A 20,731-nucleotide genomic window follows, 5' to 3' on the forward strand; every position below is an offset into this window, starting at 1 on the left:
AGGGGTTTTTCTAAATGTCAAAAAAACTAATTTAATACATTTTTAACCATATATATCTGTATACGTTTAAGCTTTGGCGCTTAAAATAAGAACCTGCATCTCAACATTCTTGGCATAAGCTCTCTCTCGAAACCACAAGTCTCCGAGGTCTCTTTAGAAGATACTTGTTGTAAATCAGTATCTGTAAAGTTTATGAGCCATTTTCACACCCAGACCTTCAGATCGGCTTGTGCGGAGCTCCTGGGATCAGAACCGGGGCCACCAGTCCACCCAGTGTCCATCCCCCACAGGAGCTTCTACAGAAGCAGCGCCCCGGGACATGTACTAATCATCTTGTCATCTATTCTGCTGACTTAGAACTAATCAGGGATTACAGGGACTTTTACTAGACCTTCCATTACCTTCAAGGAATATAGAAGTTAATGAGGACCAATCACCAGCTCCACCTCTTTGTCTCCTTTAAAAGGTGTCGATCCTCTGATTCCAGCGCAGTTGGGATTTTTTCTCTAGCCCCTACTAATCCCGAGAAATTATTGCCGTTAGTTCATTCCATTATATGTTTATATGCTAATTAGGTCCTCTATTGTCAGGTGTGTCAGGCTCCTGCTGTGGAGCTCTGGTGCTCAGTATTATTTACATTATCTAGTCCCTGGTGGTCAGTGTTATATACTTTATCCAGTCCCTGGTGGTCAGTGTTATATACATTTTACAGTCCCTGGTGGTCAGTGTTATACACATTATCCAGTCCCTGGTGGTCAGTGTTATATACATTATCCAGTCCCTGGTGGTCAGTGGTATATACATTTTCCAGTCCCTGGTGGTCAGTGATATATACGTTATTTAGTCTCTGGTGGTCAGTGATATATACATTATCCAGTCCCTGGTGATCAGTGGTATATACATTTTCCAGTCCCTGGTGGTCAGTGATATATACGTTATTTAGTCCCTGGTGGTCAGTGATATATACATTTTCCAGTCCCTGGTGGTCAGTGATATATACGTTATTTAGTCTCTGGTGGTCAGTGATATATACATTATCCAGTCCCTGGTGATCAGTGGTATATACATTTTCCAGTCCCTGATGGTCAGTGATATATACGTTATTTAGTCTCTGGTGGTCAGTGATATATACGTTATTTAGTCCCTGGTGGTCCATGTTATATACATTATCCAGTCCCTGGTGATCAGTGGTATATACATTTTCCAGTCCCTGGTGGTCAGTGATATATACGTTATTTAGTCTCTGGTGGTCAGTGATATATACGTTATTTAGTCCCTGGTGGTCCGTGTTATATACATTATCCAGTCCCTGGTGATCAGTGGTATATACATTTTCCAGTCCCTGGTGGTCAGTGATATATACGTTATTTAGTCCCTGGTGGTCAGTGGAATACACATTATCCAGTCCCTGGTGGTCAGTGGAATACACATTATCCAGTCCCTGGTGGTCAGTGATACATATGTTATTTAGTCCCTAGTGGTCAGTGGTATATACATTAGCCAGTCCCTGGTGGTCAGTGGAATACACATTATACAGCCCCTGGTGGTATATACATTATCCAGTTCCTGATGATCAGTGATATACGTTGTATACGTTATTTAGTCCCTGGTGGTCAGTGGAATACACATTATCCAGTCCCTAGTGGTCAGTGAAATATACATTAGCCAGTCCCTGGTGGTCAGTAGTATATACATTATCAGGTCCCTGGTGGTCAGTAATATATACATTATCCAGTTCCTGGTGGTCAGTAGTATATACATTATCCAGTTCCTGGTGGTCAGTAATATATACATTATCCAGTTCCTGGTGGTCAGTAGTATATGCATTATCCAGTCCCTGGTGGTCAGTGTTATACACATTATCCAGTCCCTGGTGGTCAGTAGTATATACATTATCCAGTCCCTGGTGGTCAGTAGTATATGCATTATCCAGTCCCTGGTGGTCATTGTTATACACATTATCCAGTCCCTGGTGGTCAGTGTTATACACATTATCCAGTCCCTGGTGGTCAGTGTTATACACATTATCCAGTCCCTGGTGGTCAGTGTTATACACATTATCCAGTCCCTGGTGGTCAGTGGGATATTCCGTTTTTGGCTCCTAAAGATCTCCGGGTCTGTACAATTTTTTTTTTTTACGCAATATACACCTATTCTTTTCAATATCGTCATCTTCTTGCAAAGGTCACTAGTGATACGTGAACAGTCCCGATTTAGGCCAATTTACCCCATTGCATTGTGGGTAATGGGTCTATAAGTCATTGTCCATAGACTGGAGCAGTGTATTTGCTGAGGCTGCGCCCTGTATATACTGAGGCCCTTATCTCTGTGTATATACCTCTGCTATAGACCTCTTAGGGGCTGTCATCTATTTATAGTGTACGAGCTGGCACATACTGACACCCTTGTGATGCTTTCTCCGCTGTGTAAGTACAAGGTGTGTCTTATTGTGTAAACTTACCTGAGGTCATCACCTCTCTACATGAGCCGCTCAGATTCGGGAGGGGAGCGGCTGGTACTATTCATCTGGAATACTTTGTATCTGCCAACGCTTTGGTGGTTGAGAAGATTCTACTGGAGAACAATACATCAGAATATCAGTGCATTGTCATGTGGTCTACATACCGGCGCGCCATTGTTCTAAAGGACTATAGACAGGGATGACAGGAGCGGGGTCATGACCTCTCGTTAGTAATGGCACCAATTATATATTATAGGATTTACAGTAATTAACAAAGTAACTTGGCCGCCTCCTCTTACTGATAGGACAGAATAAATGGACATTATCTTCAGTTCATAGATGTCAGAATATCTGCAGTTATCCATTTTTATTAAGATGTGCTACTATGTTATGCCAAAATTTGTCAGAAATCTTGAAGATTTTGTGCTGAGCAGCTCCTTGTGGGGGGGACTATAGTATCACAGACAACACAGAGTTCATTCTTCGGGTCTTCTTATGCCACAGTCCTATTTGTTGGAGAACAGATTCATCTTGTACTGCTGAGAATCTCCTATTTAGAGTATTATGTAGTGCTAGATATCTAAATGGCTGAGCAGCTCCTCATGGGTGGGGCTATAGCATCAATGACAACACTAAGTTCATTCTACAAGGACTATGCTATGTTTGAGAACAAGGTTACATTTTACTGTCATGTTATTTAGTGTTAAATATCTACATGGATGTGCAGCTACTCATGGGTGGAGCTATAGCGTCACTGATAACATTGAGTTCAATCTACAAATCTTCTTCTGCTATGGCACTATTTGTTGGAGAACATTATCAGCTTTAACTGCTGGGAATCTCCTAGTTAAGAGTTTATAAAAAGTCTGTCTGCTATATGTTATGTAGCGCTAAGTGTTTGCATGGCTGTGCAGCTCCTGATGGGTGGGGCTACAGCATCACTTCAAGTTCAATCTATTTCAATCGACAAGTTTTCTTCGACTATGGGCCTATTTTTTGAAGAAAAGGATCAGCTTTTACTGCTGAGAATCTCCTATTTTAGAGTCTGTCAAATGTGTTACTTGTTATGTAGTGCTAAATGTCTAAATGGCTGAACAGCTCCTCATGGGTGGGGCTATAGCATCACTGACAACACTAAGTTCATTCTACAAGTCCTATGCTATGCCCCTATTTGTTTGAGAACAGGGTTACATTTTACTGTCATGTTATTTAGTGTTAAATATCTACATGGCTGAGCAGCTCCTCATGGGTGGGGCTATAGCATCACTGACAACATTGAGTTCAATCTACAAATCTTCTTCTGCTATGGCACTATTTGTTGGAGAACAGTATCTGCTTTAACTGCTGGGAATCTCCTATTTTAGGGTCTGTCTGCTATGTGTTATGTAGCACTACGTGTTTGCATGGCTGAGCAGCTCCTGATGGGTGGGGCTACAGCATCACTTCAAGTTCAATCTAGTTCAGTCCACAAGTTTTCTTCTTCTATGGGCCTATTTTTTGAAGAAAAGGATCAGCTTTTCCTGCTGAGAATCTCCTATTTTAGAGTCTGTCAAATGTGTTATATGTTAAGTAGTGCTAAATATGTAAATGGCTGAGCAGTTCCTCATGGGTGGGGCTATAGCATCACTGACATCACTAGCTTAGCATCACTAAGTTCATTATACAAGTCTTCTACTATGCCCCTATTTGTTTGAGAACAGTATTACATTTTACTGATGTGTATCTCCTATTTTAGAATCTGACAAATGTGTTGCGTAGTGCTAAGTGTTTACACTACTGAGCAGCTCCCCGTGGGTGGGGCTCTGGCATCACTAACAACACTGAATACAATTTACATGTTGTCTCTGCTATAGCTTAGTTTGCCAGATTTTACTGCTAGGGTTCTCCTATTTTATATTTTATAATCTTTTGAATATCTATGTGCTTTTTGATGCATACTACTAAGTAGCACCTCATGGGTGGGGCTGTACCATGATTGCTCTTAAACTATATGTCTTGTAATATGAGAGCCCTATATATTAGGCACATCTAGGTTTCTACCATTATAGTTTGTCAGATGTCTATAAGATTTTGGCCAAATCATGTTGCTGCCATTATTAACACTGCTGCAACAGCTCCTTGTGGGCGGGGCTATAACATGACATGTCTTTTAAAGCTGTAGCTCAGTTTGTTAAGAGTACAGGGTCAGATTTTACTGGTAGGATTCTTCCATCCTAGGGTCTGACAAATATCGCAAAGATATGTGCTGCATTGTTCTACGTACAGAGTGGCTCCTAGTGGGCAGGGCTATTACATGATTGACAGTACTGATCTGAATCTACATGTTTTGCAATGTCATAGCTCAGTATGTTGGAAACAAGGCTAACATTTTGCTTTCGGGATTTTCCCATGATATAATCTGTCAGATCTATTGCATCCATGTTTGATTCCCCTGTCTATGGACTGACCCTTTAAGGAACAGTTTTTACCTGCCAGGGTGTGGCTCTAAAAAAAGAAAAACTCCAATGTGTCAGGAGGATGTTTGTGTGCAGTCAGTCATCAGGCTGTTATGGGAACAGGTACAATCCTACAAGATCATCACCTGTACTGACGTCACTTGTACACACAGCAAGTCTCAACATGTGAAGGGTCACAAAGCAAAGACATAGAGAGGCCGTCCAAAAATAATAGTCATCAAACACGTCAGAATGAGACAGCACTCTATATATATCAACGTGACACACAATCATCTAACCTCTTATAAAATGTTTTCAGAAAAAACTTGATTACTTAAAGGAAATCTTTCCACTTACTCATAGATCCAGGCACCGTGACTGTGATAATCTTCTTTCATTTGTTATCCCTGGCCTCCTCCATTCTAAAATCAACTTTTATAATTATGCTAATGGGCATGAAGGGCTCTGTGGGCATTACCTGAGCCCCTCTCTGCTGTAACTTCACAGGCTGTTACACTGTCTCCCCTCCTCATGCTCTCTCACCACTTTACCTTCCTCTGACTGCTGTAATTTCACATGGAAGTGAAATTGGAGGATGGAAGTGCTTCTGCACAGTGTAACAGCCCGTGAAGTTAGAGAGCAGAGGTAACACCCCTCATAGCACTTCTGACTATTTTTAAAAGTTGAAGGATTGTAAATCAAGCACACTGACATACTGGCCTTGTTTTTAGAAAAAAAAGGTTTTAAAAATTATGCAAATGAGCCTAAGGGGCTCTGCGCTCCATTAAAGGGGTTTTCCCACAAACTACAGTTAAAGGGAACCTACCACCACGAATCTACCTATAAAGGTAGATCGGGTGGTAGGTGGATGTAAGGGACGTGAGGATAGCCCTTTTTAGAGCTAATCCTCACGTCCCCGCTAGCGTAGCATAAACTTTATTGCCCTAATATGTTAATTTAATTAAGCGGCTACCGGGGCGTGGAGTAGCCGGACACGAGGCTACACGGCGCGGCTACTCCACGCCCCAGTAGCTGCCGAAGATCAGAGGGTAGGCGGGGGAAAGCAGCTACTGGGGCGTGGAGTAGCCGCGCCGTGTAGCCTCGTGTCCGGCTACTCCACGCCCCGGTAGCCGCTTAATTAAATTAACATATTAGGGCAATAAAGTTTATGCTACGCTAGCGGGGACGTGAGGATTAGCTCTAAAAAGGGCTATCCTCACGTCCCTTACATCCACCTACCACCCGATCTACCTTTATAGGTAGATTCGTGGTGGTAGGTGCCCTTTAAGGGATAGGGCCTCACTTGCTGATCAATGGGGGTCTCAGTGCTGAGACCCCCATAGATTGCTAAAACGAGGAGTCCGATGGGGTCCCACGTACCTCCATCGGAACCCTTGTCGCTCCGTCAGACTTAGGGTAATGTCACACATGGCGTTTTTAGGCCGTTTTGGGGCCGTTTTTAGTTCATAAAAAACGCATGCGTTTTTGTCCATTTTTAATTGCTCAAATTCAGAAAACCGGACAAAAACGCATGCATTTTTAAAAAACGGATGCGTTTTTTACTATCTGAATTATCTGAACTATCTGAACTAAAAACGTCCCAAAAGCGGACTAAAAACGCCATGTGTGACATCACCTTAAGGCTGCGGTCACACGTGGTGTTTTGAACCCGTTTTTGGCCTGTTTTAAGCAGTCGGTCAAAAATGCATGCGTTTTTTGAAAACACATCAGTTTTTGATCGGTTTTAATTAAAATATTTGGGATTTTTAACGGACTGCTTTAAAAAGGGGCCAAAACGCCACATGTGACCACAGCCTAACGGAACAGAGGGCAGCGCATGACCGTTCTGCTCCATTCGTCTCTATGGAGCTGACGGAAATTGCGAACGGACGTCTGCTCCATTAGTCTGACGGAGCGACGAGGGGTCTAATGGAGGTACCTGGGACCCCATCGGACCCCTTTGACACCTATGGAGACTGGATTCCCTCAGTCTCATTTGCATAATTTTCAAAGCCTTTTTTTTGGAAAAGCACTATAAGAAGGGCAGATCCTAGAGGGGGCGCACACCAGTAAGTCAGTGTGCTTGGTTTACAGTCCTTCATCCTGGTGGTAGATGTCCTACAATAACCAATGAAATTAAAGTTAAGGCAGATAATGAATACAAGATGATGATTATAAGGTGATGATTACGGGTTGTTGAGCTCCATCAATCGCCTCTAATCTATTGAGAAGCAGGTGTTACGTTACCATACAGCTCCTCCGCAGGAGAAGTGAGGTATTACATGGTAACCATTGCTATGAATGGGATGTTCCTGTAATGTATAGATCTAGTTAATCTCTCATCATGTTTAAAATTCTATATTGTCGAGAGAGGAATTTTCGTCGTCGCCTACTGAGTAGGAAGGGGGAAGAGCGGTGACAATTAAATAGATATTACTAGTAAAAGTAGACAAAGCCTACAGTATATCAACATATTGCTCACCCAACATAAAGACCCCTTAAATGGGCGAAAGTTGGGGTGTCGTGTACCCCTCCCCCCCGTAAGACACATAGTATCCCCCACCTCCCCTAATTCCTACTTGGGTTGTAGCTAGGCTTTTGTTCCTATTGCTTGTACCCCCACCTCGCTACACAAGGGTCACATGCCTTGCCAGTCCTGCCAGTGAATATATTACCTACACAACAGATATAATCCTGCTGCTATATTTAGTAATATAGGTCTTGTCAGCCAGCTTTCCCAGACCCCTGAATGGCAGATCTGATGCAGCACAGTGTCGGTTATATTACTGTACCACCATATCTGGGAGTAGTGCTCCCTCTAGTGGCCATACTAAGGGACACACCCTGAGAGTTATATAGGATATAATTCGCGATAGAGCGGTATGACCTCCTGCGCCTGCCAATGGGATTCCGTTACCTTGCTCCTTGACCTATCCTGAGAGAGGGATAAGGGCCATACACCATCCTGAGAGAGGGTATAGGGGCATATGCCATCCTGAGAGAGGGATAAGGGCCATACACCATCCTGAGAGAGGATATAGGGGCATACGCCATCCTGAGAGAGGGTATAGGGGCATACACCATCCTGAGAGAGAGTTAAGGGGCATACACCATCCTGAGAGAGGATATAGGGGCATACGCCATCCTGAGAGAGGGTATAGGGGCATACGCCACCCTCAGAGAGGGTATAGGGGCATACGCCACCCTCAGAGAGGGTATAGGGGCATACGCCACCCTGAGAGAGGGCTAAGGGGCATACGCCACCCTGAGAGAGGGCTAAGGGGCATACGCCACCCTGAGAGAGGGCTAATGGGCTTACGCCACCCTGAGAGAGTGCTAATGGGCATGCGCCACCCTGAGAGAGGGCTAATGGGCATGCGCCACCCTGAGAGAGGGCTAATGGGCATGCGCCACTCTGAGAGAGTGCTAAGGGGCATGCGCCACTCTGAGAGAGTGCTAAGGGGCATGCGCCACCCTGAGAGAGTGCTAAGGGGCATGCGCCACCCTGAGAGAGTGCTAAGGGGCATGCGCCACCCTGAGAGAGTGCTAAGGGGCATGCGCCACCCTGAGAGAGTGCTAAGGGGCATGCGCCACCCTGAGAGAGTGCTAAGGGGCATGCGCCACCCTGAGAGAGTGCTAAGGGGCACGCGCCACCCTGAGAGAGTGCTAAGGGGCACGCGCCACCCTGAGAGAGTGCTAAGGGGCACGCGCCACCCTGAGAGAGTGCTAAGGGGCACGCGCCACCCTGAGAGAGTGCTAAGGGGCACGCGCCACCCTGAGAGAGTGCTAAGGGGCACGCGCCACCCTGAGAGAGTGCTAAGGGGCACGCGCCACCCTGAGAGAGGGCTAATGGGCACGCGCCACCCTGAGAGAGTGCTAAGGGGCATGCGCCACCCTGAGAGAGTGCTAAGGGGCATGCGCCACCCTGAGAGAGTGCTAAGGGGCATGCGCCACCCTGAGAGAGTGCTAAGGGGCATGCGCCACCCTGAGAGAGGGCTAAGGGGCACACGCCACCCTGAGAGAGTGCTAAGGGGCATATGCCACCCTGAGAGAGTGCTAAGGGGCATATGCCACCCTGAGAGAGTGCTAAGGGGCATACGCCTCTTTCTATCTACTATTACACCCCATGAAATAACAGTTGTGGATCTTCTTGAATTAAAACTCTGTTATTCCTCCTAGACATTTAAGAAGAGACTGACAACTAGGAGTTACCAGTTGGGGGCGTGTTCCTGCACAGTCTTGTACTATCCTTGATGAATGATTGGATATTTTCGAGACATTTACTTGATGGTTTCCTTTATTTGTTCTTAATTCATATCATATATGTACCTTCTTCTTCCATATGATGTCCATACATCGCTATAGGATACATTCAGCAGTATATACAGTACATATAAGTTACAAGATGCCTGTCAGGTCCAAAATGCCTCCAGTACCTATAAAAGTTCTATATAGGGGTCTTCAATCGGAGCAGATGGATTTAATTGTCATTAAATACCGATAAAGCAATGCAGAGATAATTATCTTTTTATGCATATGCAAATCAGTAAGCAAGTGCACTAGAGGCGGGGCCAGTTTATCAGACCTGACTACAGACAGCAGGTAAACGCACAAAATCATTGCTAAAGGGTGGCGATGGGTGGTGACTTCGTAGTGCACCGAGAGCACTTGTACTTTAAAATCACAAAATCAGGCCCCGCCCCTGGTGCACTTAACAGCTAATTTGCATATCCAGAAAAAGAGAATTATCTCAGCTTTGTGTCCATAAAGGTGTCTCATTAAAGGCCCTTATACTGCACTATTATTGATTTGGGAAATATTTTGGACCTTAGGAAACATATGGAGGTCCTATATTTGTATATGGTGATGACCTTTCCTTCATGCATGTTTTCGTATTCCGGTGGACATGCAGTCATCATGGGTAAGTGCTTGTTGGACAACAGGTCATTCTCCTGTGGTGGCATCTCTTCTCTCATATTGTCGTCGCCTGAGGGACCTCCATGGGCTTCAAAGAGTCGGAAAAGTTGTCAATTTGGACTTTCTTCCCCTCCATTGTGCGACGAGGTCGTTGCATCCCAAGGATCTCCTTCACCATATCCCGAAATCTCCTACTCACAAAGCAATACAGGAAGAAGTTGACGGCGGTGTTGAGCAAAGCCAACATATTCCCAATGTCCATCGCCAAGTGGACCCTCCAGTCCTTGTGGACAGAAGCTACATACATGTGAATGATGATGACGATGGTCCGGGGAGCCCACAGCACCGCAAACACCGTGGTGATGCCTATGAGAATGGCCGTGGTCTTGCCGATTCGGAGTTTGTACCTCTTGGCCTCGGATTTCCTTCTAAGCCTAAGGATGATGATGGAGTTGATGAGGAAGAAGAAAGTGCAAGGAATGAAGTAAATGATGAAACAATGGACCCATTTGAGGACCCGGTCCAGCAAACCTGGTGTTCGAGGGTCTCTCCAGACATCACTCCACCAATAGAAAGGGATGCCGGTGACAAACGATGCTAGAAAGACACTAATGATGACCTTACGTGTCCGTTCTGGGTAGGAGAGGGAGCGATATTGTAAGGGGAGGCACAGGGCCACGTATCGGTCTATTGTGAGGATGACGGTGATCCAGATGGACGCGTGGTTGGAGGAGAACTCAAGGACGCTGACCATGTGGATGAAGGCGTTGGGCACCTTGCGATGGAGGATGGCCGTCTGAAGAATGAAGCCTACAAAGATGATGAAAATCTGAGTCAAGATGTCAGAGGTGGTGAGGGCCAAGAGGTAGAAGTAGGAGGATTTCTTGCTCCTGGACGCCAGCTTTGACAGGGCCACAGCGGTCAAGATGTTCACTGTTGGAAGAGAAGAACATGGAGTAAAGATGACTTCCTTACATACGGTGTTGGCACAACTTCTCAAGCCTCATGTCTCAATGTCTGTGTAGTATGGCCTCCGCTAGTTCAGTGGAGTCTCCAGTAGACTCCACACCCAAGTCTACTAGACATTTTGGGGGTCATTTACTAAGGGCCCGATTCGCGTTTTCCCAACGTGTTACCCGAATATTTCCAATTTGTGTCGATTTTCCCTTTATTGCCCCGGGTCTTTGGCGCACGCAATCGGATTGTGGCGCATCGGCACCAGCATGCACGCGACGGAAATGGGGGGGGGCGTGACCAAACGATAACCCGACGGATTCGGAGAAACCGCCGCACGCGCTTACCTTCACCCGGAATAGGATTGTGAACTCCAGTGCGTTCTGATGCTCTTCAGCGCAGCAGCGACACCTGGTGGACGTCGGAGGAACTGCCTTAGTGAATCGCCGGAAGACCCGAATCCACCGCAGAGAACGCACTGCTGGATCGCGAATGGGCCGGGTAAGTAAATCTGCCCCTTTGAGTCTCGGGGTCAGATCGTCTTATTTTGAACCGTATATGTAATGGCCCTGCCAATGCATGATCCTATTAGATTGGTAACCGGTCATGTAGCCTGATCACCTCTGTGCGCCATCTACTGTCTATAACTGGTAATGCAGCTGCATAGAATCTCTCTTGCTGGGTTCCTGGGTTCAAGCCCCACCCAGGTCAACATCTGCAAAGAGTTTGTATGTTCTCTGCGCGGTTTCCACCCATACTGGTAAGTGGATTAGATTGTGAGCCCCATTGGGGACAGGGACTGATTTGGCAAACTCTGTGCAGCGCTGAGTAATCTGTGTGCGCTATGTATATAAAGAATTATTATTAACTCTCCTTCCAAAGAAAAAGATTCAAAATTTCTCTGTGGGAGGAAGATTCCAGATCTTTCTGTGAATGCTGAAGAACATAATACATCTCTACAAATGGGCCCTGATCTAGTACTGCCTATTTCTTCAACTGCCTTTATCTCTCGTTCTGTAGATCACAGAACTATCGCCTGATGCCATTTGAAAGATGACATTCTTATCTTTGATATGACACCAGCAACATGTTTCTAAGTACTATAGAATCAAAGATAGAGCATCTAAACTTGACTCACCATCTAATATGACTCTTCTCTGCTCATTTTCTCATGATTGTGGAAGATTTTTTTTTTTTTATAGATAAATGGGTGAGTTTTTACATAAAAAAAGGGAATTCTAGAATGGATGTTTAATATTCTACTTGAGGGGGCTGGTAGTTTAATGGGGGAAAATTCTAGTGACAGGTTCTCTGTAACTCCCTGAACTGGATGACGCCTAGAAAGTATTTAGATACACTGCTCACTACAGGAGAAAGAGTAGACATAAACCACAGAGGAACTGCTTTCCTTCATGAAGTGTATTACAAAGTTTACTATTATCATCTGCATCATTCATAATCTTTAAGGGTGTTCAATGAATCTCTTCTATTAGACATGTCTCTGCACATATATGTACCTGTGTCTTTGCCTCCTTTGATAGCTTTAGCCTTTCCCTGTTCTCCCCATGCTGCCCTCTGCATAAATACACAGCTTCCTCTCTCTCCCTGTTGTAGGCCGTCCTCATGGCGTCTCCCACTGTCTTTTATCACTGGCCGTCCTCCCTGACAGAGACAGGAAGAAGGGAGGGAGCAGGATGAGTCATAACTCTCCTGCTGCAGCTCCTTCTCTTCATCAGTGCTCATATATGTAAACATAGTAGCATGGAGAGCCTGCACACAGCACAAAAGTAATGCTGACTCACACGATGAACATTCAGAGATTTCTGCAGTAAAGGCACATTATGTAAAAGAGTGGCCAACCCCTTTAAGAGGCAACTCGTCATGATTTAAGGTCCATCAGATCGGTCCATATAGTGCCAGTCATAGTACATTATGAACATTGAGGAACAATGATAAGAATCCTGACTCCTTGGCAGGTGATGTGCACATTACGGTGTTAGCGTGTCCATGCATTAACATCCAGGCTCCATCCATTTCCTCCTGTCCACCATTGTGGCGTTGGTACACCGAGCATCTGTCGGGCCTGTGATCATAGTCACGTCTGCAGCACTCACTATGGAGATACAGCTATGGGCCGTTCTGGACGTCTTGTAAAGTAAATACGCACAGTGATAACCAATGTCCAAGACCAGGTACCCATGGAAAGATGGCAAACAGCTTGAGGACATCTGTGCACACTTGGCTGCATCGTACACCCATTAGGACCTATTAACGAGGACCATGCTTCTTACCTCCGATATATATGGAAAATTTCACGGACGTAATTAATAATAATCAATCTACCCGAGGCAATGGTCTTCCATCACCCCCCGGTCACTCAGTCCTATACTGCTGATACTTTTGTATAAGTAACAATGTAACAATGTATATGTTACTTATACAACACAATGGGGCAGATTTACTTACCTGGTCCATTCGCGATCCAGCGGCGCGTTCTCTGCGGTGGATTCGGGTCCGGCTGGGGATTCATTAAGGCAGTTCCTCCGCCGTCCACCAGGTGGCGCTGCTGCGCTGAAGAGCATCGGAACGCACTGGAGTACACCGAGCCGGGCTGAGTGAAGGTAAGCGCGTGCCGAGCGACAAATTTTTTTCTTAAAATGCGGCGTTTTTTCCGAATCCGTCGGGTTTTCATTCGGCCACGCCCCCCGATTTCCATTGTGTGCATGCCAGCGCCGATGCCGCAAAATCTGATCGCGTGCACCAAAATTCCGGGGCAATTCAGGAAAAATCGGCGCAAAACGGAAAAATTTGCGTAACCCGCCGGAAAAGCGCGATTCAAGCCCTTAGTAAATGATCCCCAATGTATATATGTTATATGACGTCCCACATCAGTTCTGGGGGTGTAACGGTGGTCCTCATCCACATTAATTATAGCAAACGCAAGAATAAAATTCCAAGTATCCATAAGTTAGACGTTCCCTACTGACCGGGCCCGGGGACATATATATTCACCCCACGCGTCACGGCCAATATATGTAATTTATAGGACAGCTGTCAGTGCTGCATCATATAACTGCATTACAGGAGAAAACTGAATCAGCAAGAACCGCGCGGAGCACGAGTTCTGCATCGCAAACCAGACAAGAAAGGCTTGTCCACGGTTACACCGCCTCAGGCTTGTGCTGTTCTTATACCTAAGTAGATTTGTGCTCAAGATTCATCAAGACGGCTGCATATAGGGCGATGAGAAGATATATAGCGATGTATAACGTCCGTACTATTAGCTTGTATGACGTCATCATCACTGGTAGGTCCCTTGCCAAAAATACGGATGGAATGGGTCTGACACATTCTTTTTGTGGGGTTTTAGATATTAGTAGCAGATCTAAACAATAAAGCAATGTATTCAGTATATCAGAATGCATCCAACTAGAGTAGAATCTATCTGTGCAGACACTGAACCATCAGGGGCTGCAGGGAAATGTGAATTCAGATCTATGAAAAAAAATATATGTATCCGGGGCTGTAAGAAAAAGGGAATTCAGGACCAAAGTTGATATTTGAATCTACAATTAAGCTTCCAGACTGACAACATACAGTCTCTAATGAACTGCGCAGATGCTGAACCATCAGAAGTTGCCAAGAGAGGTGAAGTCATAGCTATAGATCAGTTAGGAGCCTATAATTGAACATAGCAAAGCTTCAAAGGAAATGTACAATCTGTTGTCATGCATTGTGAACCAAACATACCTTGAGAATGCTGTAACAACACTGATGCAGAAATATATCTTGTTTAATCCCTAAAGTGAGTTGTTTTGCTCAAAAAACAATTATAAAATTCTGGACCTTGGAAAAGCTGGGCGCATGCTGCCTGCCGTTGATAAACACATTATGGAGCTTCATGAAATGTCCAGACAGGACTAATCAAACTGAGCTGAATGACTCATACACAGCAGCTGGGGGATGGGGCAGCGATTGATTACTTCTGCCTGTCAGGGACAACACAGTGATTAATAATTGGGATAAGAGGAGAAGCGCTGGAGCAGCTACAGGAGCGACAGAGCCTCATTATCATAATTTTATAAATGTTTTTTCAATAAAACCGCTCGGTTCAGGGATTAAAAAAGATATGTTTCTGCAACATTGTAGCTACTGTATTCTCAAGGTATGTTTGATTCACAATGCATGAAAACAAATGGTAGATTCCTTTCAATATGCCAGTGCCTGACATAAACACTATGGGGCTCATTTACTAAGGGTCCATGGAGTGCATTTTCGGCGGGTTTTCCTAAGATTTCCGATTTGCGCTGCATTTAAAAGAGGTTTTTGGTGCACATGATCGGATTGTGTCGCATCGGCGCCGGTTTGCATGCGACACAAATCGGGGGGCGTTGACTTCGGACAACCCGACGGATTCTGACAAACTGCAGAATTTTAAAAGGAAATTGTGTCGCAAGATCAGCACTCACATGCACCGGGAAGAAGAAGGTGAACTCCGGCGGACCTCAGCGGGGAAGCGACGCATGCAGGAAATTGGACGCACGACCTTAGTGAATCGCGGCAGCTCCAAATCCTTGTTGGACAACGCGCGGCGAGGATCGCGACGGGACGGGTAAGTAAATGTGCCCCTATATTGTGTATTTTCAACAAGATCCTTTCTGTGCAGAGCCTGAAACATAAGGGGTTGCAATAAAAAATGGGGTGCGAAGAGACACGAGGTCAGAGTTACAGTAAAGATTAGAAGTATCATACAGCGCCTAGCATGAATACAACTCATAAATCCACTATATAAAAAGACACTGAACCGTGAGGGACTGCGGGCGGATGTAAAGTCAGAGCTAGGGATGAGAATAAAACTATATCTAAATGAAGTTATATGATATGCACATTACAGTGCCTGGGATAATCACTGGTTGTCTCTCATCAACGACGAATCATCTGTACAGACACTGAACAGTCAGGGGCTGCCGGATAGTGTGAGATCAGCACTGATGATAAGTATATAATAAGCTTTTTTCTTCCAGCAAAATTAAAGTTACGGTAGTTTATGTAAAACACATACATCAGACGTGTTGGAGGGAGGGTAGGGAGCAGTTAGTGGAGGTCACATGCACCTTACAATCATTGTGCCTCCATACTCGAGGCTAAGTGTCCTTATTACCACTCTAAAAGGGGTCAAAAGGGCTTCAACAACTGGTCCGCGCTTCCTCCATAAATTGACAAATAATGTGTCACATATATTCTGCCCCTTCCCCTGAAACATTTTACAGGCATTTATCGAGGGAATTAGGAATAATGCACTAATTAGCGGGTGTCCTCACGTAATCAGCCGCAGGTTACCGGGGCAATGTAGCTGAATGTAATTAATGGTCATTAGACTAACGTTTCCCACGTAGGCAGGAAGATATGGGCGCAGCATCTCACTGATATCTACAAGTGGGGAAGGGAAAATCATGGGACAAGGGAGAAAGAAAACGAAGAAAAAAATACAAAATCTGAAGGAAAGAAACAAAAAATGGAACAAAAAACTAGATAAAAATTGAAAGATTGAAAAGAAAATGTAACAGAAACAATGTAAAAAAGAGAATAAAAAAGAAGGAAGGAATAAGGAGAAAGATGAAATTGATAAAAAATAGAAGAAGATCAAAAGAATCAAAGAAGGAAGTATGCAAAAACAGGAAAAGATCATTTATATAACGGAAAGATAAGATGGAAACATAACACAAATAATAGGAAGAAAAGTCAGAGAAGAAAAATCCAACTAATGACAGACAACAGCAAGAATACAAGGACTGTAGTGACTGTGATGGCGGGTGATGGGGTTATGTCCGTGCCCATTACGGTGCCACTCATCCTGCCTGATAAAAAAAGTCCTGAATGTAGAAGTTTTTTGTGCACAATTTTGGATAGACTCTGTAATTCAACTTTCAACACACATTTAGAAGAAAAAAAGTCTTCCATACCTGACTTATACCCAAGAGACCCCTTGTCACTGTAGGATATTGGAGTGTTTGTTTGTAGTTCAACCAGATGGCGCACTCAGGGTGTAGTATACAATTAGGTTTATTAGGAATCTTAAAACACAACGCGTTTCGGGGTTACAGTACCCCTTTGTCAAGTGTACAAAGACTGTAGAGAACGGACAGTGGTAGAGGGGGAAAGGGGAAGGAAGACGGGGAGTAAACGTTAAAGTTGATGATTGGTTAGCAGCAGAAGTGACAAAACACAGTATTGGTAATTCATTGAACCCAATTGGTTAACACAGAAGTACAAAACATATTATTGATGGAAGTTCCTTGAACCCGATTGAGCTCAATTAGAAAGAAATAAATTGAATAAAAAACATTGAATAAAAAACGTTAATAAACATTATAAATTACAATTAATATGGTATAATAAAAATAGGGTAATATAATTGATAATTCATTGAGCCCAATTGGATGATAAAGCATTAACAATTACAATTAAAATGATATCAATATGATATAATCGAAACAGAGAGGGAAAGTGCTATAATACATAAAACTTATACACAGGGAGTATAAATATCTGTTGGTATATGTTCAGTGGATTGGTCAGTTGAGCGACACATTAAAAATTGGTCAGTAATGAGTACCTAATGGGCTCAACGAATCCCTAGAGAGCACCAATTTTTAAAACTAACCACTTTGTTAATATCACCTTTCTCCTCATTCCTCAAGCTTAGACAAGCATACCGAAGAGGTATACACCTACTTCCAAAACCAACGTTCAAAACAAACCACCTTGTTAAATACCACCATCCTCTCCAAGCCTTGATGAGCATACCTAAGGGGTTTTCTTCATTCTTCATTCTCCAGCATCACCTGCTCTTCCCCCGCGATCGGCACCCAGCGCTGCCTGACAGATGCCATTCGGAGCATGCGCATTACCTTACAGAACTGAGTCGCGCACCGCGCAATGTGTCGGAGCATGCGCACTACTTTACAGTTCGTTGTCGCACGCCTCTTGGCGGACATCTTGTTGGTGTGTCAGCGCTACGGCGCACGCGCCCGTTAATTTGTGGCGCGAGCCTCTCCCCATTCCATACATTTAAATACCCCCACACCACACCATGTTCCCTTATGCTGTGGATGAATTGGACAACATCAACAGCACTGGTAAGCACTTTACAAGCATCCATTTCAACTAAATAACCACACATTCATTCATTCATTACTGACCAATTTTTAATGTGTCGCTCAACTGACCAATCCACTGAACATATACCAACAGATATTTATACTCCCTGTGTATAAGTTTTATGTATTATAGCACTTTCCCTCTCTGTTTCGATTATATCATATTGATATCATTTTAATTGTAATTGTTAATGCTTTATCATCCAATTGGGCTCAATGAATTATCAATTATATTACCCTATTTTTATTATACCATATTAATTGTAATTTATAATGTTTATTAACGTTTTTTATTCAATGTTTTTTATTCAATTTATTTCTTTCTAATTGAGCTCAATCGGGTTCAAGGAACTTCCATCAATAATATGTTTTGTACTTCTGTGTTAACCAATTGGGTTCAATGAATTACCAATACTGTGTTTTGTCACTTCTGCTGCTAACCAATCATCAACTTTAACGTTTACTCCCCGTCTTCCTTCCCCTTTCCCCCTCTACCACTGTCCGTTCTCTACAGTCTTTGTACACTTGACAAAGGGGTACTGTAACCCCGAAACGCGTTGTGTTTTAAGATTCCTAATAAACCTAATTGTATACTACACCCTGAGTGCGCCATCTGGTTGAACTACAAACAAACACTCCAATATCCCAAATAATCCCTGAGTGATACGGCCATACCACACAGGAGATCCTCTACCGGGAGGCAGCACCAGACTATTTGTCATCTAAACCTACTCCTCATAGCGTTGTGCCTATCCTAGCACAACCCTACACGGTGAGCACAATATTTCACCCCTACCTTCATCTTCACAATCAAAAAGGTGTGACACTATTAGCGCTTTCTTCCCCTGTCCTCTCTTGCCATATTCTGTCACAACCCTTGTCACTGTAGACATTGGGGGAATAACTACTGACGGCCTAACCTAAAGATTGGTTATCATTAGCAGATTAGCACCAACTTTTGGCACCATTAAACAATAATTCTAGACCCACAGACCTGGTATCACCTGGTTGCATGTCCCTGTAACTACAAGTCCAGCCTCCTTAGAAAGTACATAGGAGCCAGTTAGGCCAACAATCGCTATTCATGGAAACTCCCTGTAAATTAGTTTTTACTAAAGGGGATCTCCTCTTTTTGGTTTGAGACCGGAAGATGTCTCCAAACAGAGGCAGTGATGGAAATGGAAGAGATAACCAGTTGGGCACATTTGCTTACCCGGTCCTTTCTGGTCTTCCGGTGATTCACCAAGGTCGTGCGCTCGATGTCCACCAAGTGTCGCTGCTGCGCCGGGGTCCGCCGGAGTTCACCATCCTATTCCTGGTACATGTAAGTCTGTGTTAAGCAACACTTTTTTTTTTTTTTTTTTTTAAATAGCACGATTTTTCCGAATCCGTCGGCCATGCCCCCCCGTTTTTTGTCGCATTCAACCTGGCGCCAATGCGACACAATCCAATCGCGTGCGCCAAAAACCCAGGGAAATTTATTGCAAAATGGTAAAATTCGGAAAACCCTGCCGGAAAAACGCGATTCGGACCCTTAGTAAATGTGCCCAAGTGACTTCTAAGGAGCGCAACTATTGGTTTTGATGGAACCAGGACTTTTCTGTGGTTCCACTGATTTCCCAATCATATTACAGTGTAGTAATATTAGTAAGAGACTGGGCTGTGACAACTTCCATGTCTTTTGGTCTGGATAACAAGACCCTTCTACCACCTCTAGGGTTAGGAAGCTGCTAGTAGACTCAGTAGACTGCCAAGTTTGTAAACCACTCATCCATCCAACATGGCACCGGTGTATAGGAGTCTATGGAGTACAAGGTGATAGTATATGGGCATCTAACCCCTAGACTCACCTGGTAAGCCAAAGCCAAGCAGTATGCTGTAATATATGACTGGTATATAGCCAAGCACACACGGTGAAGGGTCTGTTTTTTGGCCTTCATCTTCGACAACCAAGGATGTTTTATTTTCGCTGGTGTTCTGTAGAGGGATCATCTTCAGACATCATAAGTGCAACTCTGAGGAGACAACGATTGAGACGTGAAGGCATTGTCCACAAAATGGATAACTCGTACAATACCTAAGCCTCAGGATGAAACATTGTGGAGGATGTCCACCTTCCATCTACAAATTTGCTAGTCTAGAAACTTGAGTGCCACCATCTACCATCCAGACATGTCTCATCGTCTTTGTGGAAGATCAGGCAACGGAATCATAACCTTTTCAAGTGGAACCTAAGCCAAGATTATCATCTACACACAAGATACATCGGAAGGAATGATGAAGAATCATGACCATCAATGTTCTTTTATGATCAAGGTGGACAATGACCTCAAACGATGGCTGAGGTCATAAAGGAGTACGTAGATAGAAAATGATATCATATGTTCCTCTCCTGTGGGTTATACGTCAGAGACATAAACCAGTAAATGACCAGAAGAACCTGGACATGTTCTCCAGGATACTTGGAGTTACCGGTTATGGATTCCTTACCATGTAAACTTGGGTCTTGGAGATCTGTAGTCACATCTTGAAGTCTATGTTTCCTAGTGCTGTAAATATATAATAAAAAATTCTATTAGTTTCCAAAATTTTCTACCAGTTCCACCTTCTTCGGCAAATGGACAACTCAAAAATAGTTACCAGGGACCTCTGACTACTATTCGGAAGAGGCAACGTATAGAAGAACTGGTGGTTGTGCATCTGTGTGGGTCCCTCAAGAAACGATTATGGGATCTGTTGGAACCAAACTATAGATCGGATGAGTCTTCCCGAGTAGGAGCTTCTAGAAGATCACCCAACTCTAC

General features: G+C 44.1%; 1 protein-coding gene across 5 annotated transcripts in view; it reads right to left on the bottom strand.

Annotated features, from left to right (window-relative positions):
- Window positions 1-9,191: 9,191 nt before the first annotated feature.
- GPR142 (G protein-coupled receptor 142) overlaps window positions 9,192-20,731 on the bottom strand; it is a 28,624-nt gene continuing 17,084 nt past the window's right edge. For 2 of the 5 annotated variants that reach the window (XM_072113719.1, XM_072113720.1), the window contains exons 2-5: window positions 20,418-20,476; window positions 19,778-19,942; window positions 12,285-12,429; window positions 9,192-10,746 (exon numbers count right to left, since the gene is read on the bottom strand). In XM_072113719.1, coding sequence (XP_071969820.1) covers window positions 9,869-10,746; window positions 12,285-12,429; window positions 19,778-19,867 — 1,113 coding nt within the window. In that variant the 5' untranslated portion in view covers window positions 19,868-19,942; window positions 20,418-20,476 and the 3' untranslated portion in view covers window positions 9,192-9,868. The remainder of the gene's footprint in view (window positions 10,747-12,284; window positions 12,430-19,777; window positions 19,943-20,417; window positions 20,477-20,731) is intronic. The other 3 variants (XM_072113721.1, XM_072113722.1, XM_072113718.1) reach the window with 2 other exon arrangements.

This window comes from Engystomops pustulosus, chromosome 6 (genome assembly GCF_040894005.1).
Source record: "Engystomops pustulosus chromosome 6, aEngPut4.maternal, whole genome shotgun sequence".
Lineage (NCBI taxonomy): Eukaryota > Metazoa > Chordata > Amphibia > Anura > Leptodactylidae > Engystomops > Engystomops pustulosus.